The sequence below is a fragment of the Quercus suber genome, unplaced genomic scaffold (assembly GCF_002906115.3).
Source record: "Quercus suber isolate HL8 unplaced genomic scaffold, Cork oak 2.0 scaffold_461, whole genome shotgun sequence".
Lineage (NCBI taxonomy): Eukaryota > Viridiplantae > Streptophyta > Magnoliopsida > Fagales > Fagaceae > Quercus > Quercus suber.
Genome location: NW_027069912.1, coordinates 599,430 through 608,369, shown reverse-complemented (window position 1 = coordinate 608,369; position 8,940 = coordinate 599,430). Strand labels below are relative to the sequence as shown.

The following is an 8,940-nucleotide window of genomic DNA, read 5'->3' as shown; positions in this document are numbered from 1 at the left end:
TTTTTTTTTTTTTTTTTTTGATGGGGTGAAAAATGGTTGTTGGTTTGGTTGAAAATGAGCTTGAGAGTTGAGAGTAAAATATTACATTACTCTTTTTTGATGAACATAAAATATTACATTACTCATACATTAGATTTGGTATCCCATGAATGATACATTGATAGTTGCAGTGAGTGAGTGTTTATTATGATTTAAGTAGCCTTAAATTCTGCCTCGATAAAAAAAGTAGCCTTAAATTCGTTCACTCATGACTGCTCAGTTCTCGTGAAAGCCTACGTGAGCAGAATTTCCTTTCTAACCTGTTCTCACAGACACAGTCACAGACCCACAAATCTCTCTCTCTCTCTCTGTTCTTGAGAAAGATAAAAACTCCTGGTCCGTGAACCCTGTACCGATACGTACTCAGTACTCTTTTCCTCTCTCAGTCATTTCTTTACTTTCATTGGCAGCAGAGGCATAGCAGCCTTACCTATCTTCAGTCATTTTCTTTGCTTGGCTCTGCAAAGTGCAAACCATGTTCTCTTTTGATAATAGGATTGCCATTCCAGGCTAGGCTCAACAAATGTTCCGTAAATAATGCAAGTCCTTTTGTAGCTCTTTTGTTTTTTAGTTGTTTGTTTCTAAGCCCTCTTTTTTTTGTTCTTTGAAGCTCTTTGTCAAAAACATATATGGGTCTTTGAGTTTTGGTCCTAAATCCCGATTGGTTGGTACACTTGCCCCCCCTGAAACTAAGGAATCGGTGTGCTCTGCAATTCACGGGAATCTCAAATGGGTTTTCTTTACAAGTAACTTGGGTATTGGATTTCTGGGTATTATTTTATTTTTCTTTTCTTGGTGAATGTCTTCTATGGTTCTCGCCAGGAGCTCTGATTGTCCATTGAAGTGGGTGATGCAAACAGCAAGAAAGGGAAATTTTTGAGAAAGAAGTAACTGTAAAGAGAAGTGGTATTCTAATGGCAATTTTGCGCTTCTTCTCTCTTCTGCTAGTTGGGTTTGTGTCAGAGCTAGTGGGTGCTGAGCTCGGTGATCAAACTACATTGTTGGCTATTAACAAAGAGCTTGTAGTACCTGGTTGGGGTGTCAACAGCTCAGATTACTGCTCTTGGACCCGCATTTATTGCAGTTGGAACAATTCAACGGTGGAAAGGCTCGATCTTTCTCGCCTTCAACTCCGAGGTAATGTGACTCTGATTTCTGAGCTCAAAGCTTTGAAGTGGCTTGACCTTTCTTATAATGATTTTGATGGGTCGATTCCTTCAGCTTTTGGAAATTTATCTGACCTTGAATTTCTCGATTTGTCATCCAATAAGTTTGAGGGCTCCATTCCTATAGAATTGGCTAGTCTCACAAACCTTAAAACATTGAACCTCTCCAGTAACTTTCTTGTAGGAGAAATACCAGATGAGCTCCAGAGACTAGAAAAGTTACAGGCTTTTCAAATTTCTAGTAATAAATTGAGTGGTTCCATCCCATTTTGGGTGGGGAATTTGACTCACCTGAGAGTTTTCACAGCCTATGAGAATGCTTTAGTGGGTAAAATTCCAGATAATCTGGGCTCAGTTTCTGAGCTTGAATTGCTGAATCTGCATTCCAACCACCTCGAAGGCTCGATACCTAAGAGCATTTTTGCTTCAGGAAAGCTGCTAGTTCTGATTCTGACCCTGAATGGATTGAGTGGCGATCTTCCTGATGAAATTGGGAACTGCAAAGGCCTTTCTAGTATCCGAATAGGCAACAATGATCTTGTAGGCATCATTCCAAAGGCAATTGGAAATATTAGTAGCCTTACATACTTTGAGGCAGACAACAACAAGCTCTCTGGTGAGGTTGTCCCGGAGTTTGGTCGATGCTCTAATCTCACCCTCCTAAATTTGGCCTCTAATGGGTTTACTGGTCCTATTCCTCTGGAACTTGGACAGCTCATGAATCTGCAGGAATTGATTCTCTCTGGCAACAGTTTGTTTGGGGATATCCCAAAATCAATTCTTGGGTGCAGGAGTCTTAACAAGCTTGATCTGAGCAATAATAGATTTAATGGCACTATACCAAATGAAATATGCAACATGACAAGATTGCAGTACTTGATTTTGGGTCAGAATTCAATACAAGGGGAGATACCTCATGAAATTGGAAACTGTGTGAAACTGCTTGAGTTGGAAATGGGCAGTAACTACTTAACTGGAACGATCCCTCCTGAGATTGGTCATATAAAAAACTTACAGATTGCGTTAAATTTGAGCTTCAACCATCTCCATGGTCCACTGCCCATTGAGTTAGGGAAACTAGACAAGCTGGTTTCTCTGGATGTCTCTAATAATCGGCTCTCTGGTAATATCCCATCTGCACTCAAGGGCATGTTGAGCCTGATAGAGGTTAATTTCTCTAATAATCTGCTCACTGGCCCAATACCCAACTTTGTACCATTCCAAAAGAGTCCAAATTCAAGCTTTTTACGTAACAAAGGGCTCTGTGGAGAGCCATTGAGCTCTGCATGTGGAACCTCTAGTGATTCTGGCCATGAGAATTACCATCACAAGGTTTCTTACAAGATCATACTAGCTGTTATTGGTTCTGGTTTGGCAGTTTTTTTATCTGTAACTGTGGTTGTTCTGCTGTTTATGATAAGAGAGAGACAAGAAAAAGCAGCCAAAGCTGCAGGGATTGAAGATGATGGAACCAACAATCGACCAGCGATAATAGCAGGCAATGTGTTTGTTGAGAATCTCAGGCAAGCAGTAGATCTTGATGCAGTTGTGAAAGCGACGTTGAAGGACGCAAATAAACTCATAAGTGGGACTTTCAGCACAGTTTACAAGGCAGTTATGCCTTCTGGGCTGATTCTATCAGTTAAGAGACTGAAATCCATGGATCGGACTATAATTCATCACCAGAACAAGATGATTAGAGAGCTTGAAAGGCTGAGCAAACTTTGTCACGATAATCTAATGCGACCCATTGGATTTGTTATCTATGAAGATGTTGCCCTTTTACTACATCATTACTTACCCAATGGGACCCTAGCCCAGCTTCTTCATGAATCTAGCAAACAACCTGAATATCAACCTGACTGGCCTACACGACTCTCCATTGCTGTTGGAGTGGCAGAAGGGTTAGCTTTCCTTCATCATGTCGCAATTATCCATCTCGACATATCTTCTGGGAATGTTCTTTTGGATGCTGACTTCAAGCCTTTGGTGGGGGAGATTGAGATATCAAAGCTCTTAGATCCATGCAGAGGCACTGCAAGTATTAGTGCAGTTGCAGGCTCATTTGGCTATATTCCACCAGGTATTTCTTATGGCAGTTAGCAGTCAAACTTCAGTCATTCTACAATTGATAGCTCATGTATAAATACTGTAGTCTTGCTTCTATGAAATTGTTACACCACCCGCTCCCTTCTCTCATTTTGAACCTTATTTTTATTTTTTGTGTGTGTGTGTGTGTGTGTTTTTGCCTTCAGAATATGCATATACAATGCAAGTTACAGCACCAGGAAATGTCTATAGCTATGGTGTAGTTTTGCTTGAGATCCTTACTACCCGACTGCCAGTTGATGAGGCTTTTGGTGAAGGGGTAGACTTGGTGAAGTGGGTTCATAGTGCTCCAGCAAGAGGGGAAACCCCAGAGCAGATACTTGATGCGAAACTTAGTACAGTTTCCTTTGGTTGGAGGAAGGAAATGCTTGCAGCTCTGAAGGTTGCATTACTCTGCACTGACAGTACACCAGCCAAACGACCAAAAATGAAAAAGGTAGTGGAAATGCTTCAAGAAATAAGGCAGAAGTGACGGATGATTGTCATACGAGTTTTTATGCTGTGAACCAATAGGAGGGCTCTGGAAATTGTGAAATCCTCATTATCATGAAAGAATGGGAGTCATATTTTAAATGTTGAAGCTCGATTTCTGAATTCCACATAGAAGATGGCATGCATCTCATGTCCTTACACATTGGTTCAGGCTGGTTAGTGTTGTAGACTAGGAAGATCTGCCCACTTGTTCTGTACCAGAAAAAAGGGTTTTATGAGAAATCACATATTGTAATCTGTTTTGAGTTGGAAGCAAAATTAGGTAGTAAGACTTAATGCAAGGGGAGTCCTCAAAAGAGAAAAGGACTACTCTATCGAGCTTTTGTCATACTATAGGCTCAGAATTGAAAGTAATGAAGTTATTTCAGAAGTTGTATGTGGCAAATTAGATGCATGTCCATAGTCCATTACAATCTGCTTGTGAACTACGCATATACATGTACTATTTTTCTTACCTTCAAATGAATTGTATTCTGCCCAAGTCTCTACATATGTTGGAGACTCTATTTTACATAATATGATTTCCCCTTGTTATTTGGTTTGGAATGACTAGAGAGACAGACGAAAGCTGAACCTAAAAAGTAAGATATATAATTTTTTTATTATTATTTGATATGATTTTATTTTCTTCAGCAAAACCAAACGAGTGTACTTGCGCAATCTGAAGTTCTTCTTTTGATCATATCATATGGAGCTTTACGTCTGAGCACAGGATTCTAGCTTTGATTCATGTTAGGGTATTATGCACTGGTTGGTTATCTTCTTGGGTCTTGGTAAACTACATCCCAGGCATTTGAGTTGAGACAATTATCTATGAAATTTGAAGAACCAATCAATTACATATGAGTGAAATTACAGCTTTGTGCTCAATTATAGGAACAAGTGTACTAGTTCTGACCAAAACCAAAGCACAAATCTAGTACTAATAGGACATATTTTTGGGAGAAAAAGGTCAAGTATTTTTATTTTATATACTGTCTCCATGAACATGATAATAAAATATGAGACCAGAACCAAAGTAATCATCATGGAGTGGACTCATGGGTTCAAATCCTAAGTATCTATAATAAGGATAATTAAAAAAGGAAAAAAAAAAAACCTATGTATCTGTATTAAAAAAAAAAATAATAACTAGGATTTGATAATTAAATTGTGTTCCAAAGTCGAAATTCAAAACTGGAGAAGTGTTTCTGAGTTTTATTTTGGGCTAAGTGTAATAGTTGTGTTGGCCCACTTAGTGAGCCCAACATAGAAGCACCGCCAAAAGCCCTAAAATTCACTAATCCGCAGAACCAAACATCATCCTAAACCCACACCTCCAAAACCCTAGATGATGCAATCCACACCACACCACATATAAAAATCTCTCATATGCTCTGCTAGGGTTTCTCCTTCCTTCATCAGTTCACTGCTCTACTCTCTCTCTCTCTCTCATTTCCAAAAGAAATCATGGCTGAGCGTGGTGGAGGAGAACGCGGTGGGTTCGGCCGAGGCTTCGGCGGAGGACGTCCCAGGGGAGACAGGGGACGCGGTGGAAGGCGCAGGGCCCGTCGCGAGGAGGAGGAGAAGTGGGTCCCAGTCACGAAGCTCGGACGTCTCGTCAAATCCAACAAGATTAAGTCTTTGGAGCAGATCTACCTCCATTCCCTCCCAATCAAGGAGTACCAAATCATCGACGAGCTCTGCCCTGCCCTCAAGGACGAGGTCATGAAAATCATGCCTGTTCAGAAGCAAACCCGTGCCGGTCAGCGTACCCGTTTCAAGGCCTTCGTCGTCGTCGGTGACGGTAACGGCCACGTTGGACTTGGCGTCAAGTGCAGCAAGGAAGTCGCCACCGCCATTCGTGGTGCTATCATTTTGGCTAAGTTGTCTGTGATCCCTGTGAGGAGGGGTTACTGGGGGAACAAGATTGGTAAGCCCCATACGGTGCCCTGTAAGGTCACTGGAAAGTGTGGCTCCGTCACCGTCCGTATGGTCCCTGCGCCACGTGGTGCCGGGATTGTCGCCGCTAGAGTTCCCAAGAAGGTGCTTCAATTTGCAGGGATTGACGATGTCTTCACCTCTTCCAGGGGCTCAACTAAGACACTCGGAAACTTTGTCAAGGTTGGTTCTCTCTCTCTTCTTCTTAATACCATAATCATTTCATAACTATAGCATAATCCATTTTGTTTATGCGATTCTTTTTAAGTGAATTGGGTTATATGACTTAACTTCAGAAATGGGCTCTTTTTTGTTTTGGTGAATTGATTTTCTTCTATACTGATAGTCTCTCTCCTTTTTTTTTTTTTTTTTCACTCTTTTTTCACTACACACCTGGATTTATTCTTTTCTCTTCCTCTCCATTTTGATTTTTATTTCCCCTATTTTATTTGTGGTGGTGTTAATGTTAGTGGGTTTCAGATTTGAAGATGGTGTTGCAACTTGTTAATTTTGTTTAAATTTGTAAATGGTGCTACTGTCAAGGGATTTGTGATTGAAGAAAGAGTGTTATTGTGTTTGATGCCATTGGTTGTATAGTTGCAAGTAAATATTTAAAAAAAAAAAAAAAATTAATGATTGTTTTGGTCTTTTCCTTTTTTGATAATAGTATTAGTCTATTCCTTATTTGCTGTCAACTTTGCTTCGTGGGTCTCTGAGATTTTTGATTAATTTTTGTGAATTCTTTGGCTTTTTATTATTGATAGGTATAGAGATCTCAAGTGTGATAATATCTTTGTTAATAGAACCAAGAAAGTAGTGAAAAATTCGAAATCTATTTGATGATATCTTTTTGTAGGTTGGTCTATGGCGGCTGAATGTGTTGGGGTGGAGTTGCTAATTTTTTATTTTTTATTTCGATGTGAGCATGTTGTGTTTGATTTTGAATTTTTGTAGGTGGATTTGTGTTTCATTTTGAATTTGCTTGGTTAGTTATAGTGTTTGTATTTTCTTTTATTTATGTTTTTTGTTTTGTTTTGTATCTTTTCATTTAATTACAATTTTAATTCAATTAAAAAAAATTTAATTTTTGGTTATCAAATTTTTTTTTTTTTTGGTGGTTTCGGCTATAGTGGCGTTTGTAGAGTGCCATTATAGGGTTAGCAAAATGCCACTATTGTACCATCACTATAGACCTATTTTTTGTAAACGCCACTATAGCCTAAATTGGCCTATAGTGGCCTTTTTTGTACTTGTAGTGGCGTTTCACAAACGCCACTATAGGCCCAGTTTTTTGTAGTGACAAAAGCATCATGAAGCTTGTTAGTGAATTATAGACATGAGATGCCGTCCAGTAGTAATGGCCAGTCGGCTTTTTTTAATTTTCTCATGTTTGCACAAAAATTATAAGTGTAAAACTGTTAGTACTTTTCTACTTCTTGAATTTCCCGCACATTGGCTTCTGATCCATCTACTCAAGGAAAGTTTGTTCTATTTGTTCTGCATCACTTATGAACTGTTTATAGTTCTTGCTTTTATACTCAATCTTACTATGTTCATCTCGATTGAAACGACATGATGAACTCAAGATTGAGATATTACTATTGGAAATGACTTGATGATTTTCTCGTACCATAATTTCCCCTTTGAATTCCTTTGTATTTAATTTTATGTATATAATCCTCTTTGTAATAATCTCATTCATGTATCATGTTCCTAAGGATCAATACACAAAACCCCAGTGCATAGGAGTTTCTCCATATTAGAAATATTGAAATCAATGGTATTGTATTTCATAGTGAAAGAATATACATGAGTGCCTTTATATAAGAGGTATATCTGTGCAGTACAAGTAAAAGTGTAGTACAAGAATGAGTGCACAAGTAATCCAATTGGGCCTAAAGCCCACAACACTATATACGTTAACAGCCCCCCTTCAAACTCAAGGTGGATGTGAGACCAGCTTGAGGTTGTCTACCAAATCACAAAGGCGTCCCTTAGGACGTGACTTGGTGAAGATATCTACAAGTTGATCTTTGGAGGAGACTAAGAGCTTGAGAGCACCATAGAGAAGATGATAATGGATAAAGTGACAATCAGTCTTGGTGTGTTTAGTCCGTTCATGGAAGACATCATTGTGAGCAATATGAATGACACTCTAGTTGTCACAATAAAGAGGAATAGCAGAGGATGTGGACACACCTAAGTCCTTAAGAAGCCATTTTAGCCAAAGGAGCTCAAATGTGATATTTGCAAGGGCACAATATCTGCTTCAGTACTGGAGCAGGCCACAAAGATTTGTTTCTTACTTCGCCAAGAAATCAAAGAAGAACAAAGGAAAAAGCGATAACCAGTGGTGGACCTGTGATCAGTGGGATCTCCTGCCTAATCAGCATAAGAGAATGCACAAAGTACAAGAGGATACTAAGCTGAGTAGAAAAGGCCATGAAAGAGAGTACCCTTCAAGTATTGAAGAATGTGTAGAACAGTAGTATAGTGAGTCGATTATGGAGCAGACAAATACTAGCTCACCTAATGAATAGCATAAGGAATGTTTGGACGAGTAACTGTGAGATAAACTAGGCTGCCAACCAATTTTTTGTAAAGAGAGGGATTAGACAATGGTTTCCCCTTCGAGGGTGTTAGATGCGCATTAAGTTCAACTAGAGTGTCAGCAGTCTTCCTGTCAGTGAGTCCAGTTCAAGACAAAAGGTCAGAAGCATACTTGGCTTAAGTAATATAAAGACCATTTGTGAAATGAGTGATTTCAAGACCCAAGAAATAGCTGAGATGTTCAAGATCTTTCATCTCAAAATGCTTACTGAGAAACTCCTTGAGTTCTTGAATGCCACTGAGGTCATCACCAGTTATGATCATATCATCCACATTAGGAGAAGTAAAATGGTGCCTTTATCAATGCGATGAAGAAATAAGGCAGAATCATAAGGACTAGCAGTTTAACCCAAGCGAAAGATGGTGGAGTTGAACTTGGCAAACCAAGCTCGTGGAGCTTGTTTAAGGCCATAAAGTGCATGTCGAAGGCGATAAACCTTGGTTGATTCAACAGAGAGACTAGGAGGAGGTTGCATATAAACTTCTTCACTTAAATCCCCATTAAGGAAGGCATTTTTATCATCCATCTGAAAAAGATCCCATTTACTAGCAGCGGCAACAACTAAGAGGGCACAAACAAACGAGATACGAGCAATTAGAGCAA

The 8,940-nt window shown here is 39.3% G+C and overlaps 2 protein-coding genes across 2 annotated transcripts; both read left to right on the top strand.

Moving 5' to 3' along the window:
• The first annotated feature begins 210 nt into the window (after positions 1 to 210).
• On the top strand, positions 211 to 4,322 carry LOC136062869 (leucine-rich repeat receptor-like tyrosine-protein kinase PXC3). Its single transcript, XM_065762523.1, has 2 exons — positions 211 to 3,288; positions 3,461 to 4,322. The coding sequence occupies exons 1-2, from the start codon at positions 954 to 956 to the stop codon at positions 3,784 to 3,786; spliced, it is 2,661 nt and encodes an 886-aa protein (XP_065618595.1). The 5' UTR covers positions 211 to 953; the 3' UTR covers positions 3,787 to 4,322.
• Positions 4,323 to 5,115: 793 nt separating this feature from the next.
• Positions 5,116 to 5,969, top strand: LOC136062874 (small ribosomal subunit protein uS5x-like). Its single transcript, XM_065762528.1, has one exon. It carries the CDS (start codon positions 5,256 to 5,258, stop codon positions 5,952 to 5,954), a length of 699 nt encoding a protein of 232 aa, XP_065618600.1. The 5' UTR covers positions 5,116 to 5,255; the 3' UTR covers positions 5,955 to 5,969.
• Positions 5,970 to 8,940: the final 2,971 nt, after the last annotated feature.

What these genes read in the sequence shown, in the direction of transcription:
- LOC136062869 (XM_065762523.1), top strand. Translation starts at nt 954, where the DNA reads ATGGCAATTTTGCGCTTCTTCTCTCTTCTGCTAGTTGGGTTTGTGTCA. An exon ending in ATTTGGCTATATTCCACCAG is followed by an intron (nt 3,289 to 3,460) that starts GTATTTCTTATG and finishes TTTTGCCTTCAG; the next exon opens with AATATGCATATACAATGCAA.
- LOC136062874 (XM_065762528.1), top strand. Translation starts at nt 5,256, where the DNA reads ATGGCTGAGCGTGGTGGAGGAGAACGCGGTGGGTTCGGCCGAGGCTTC.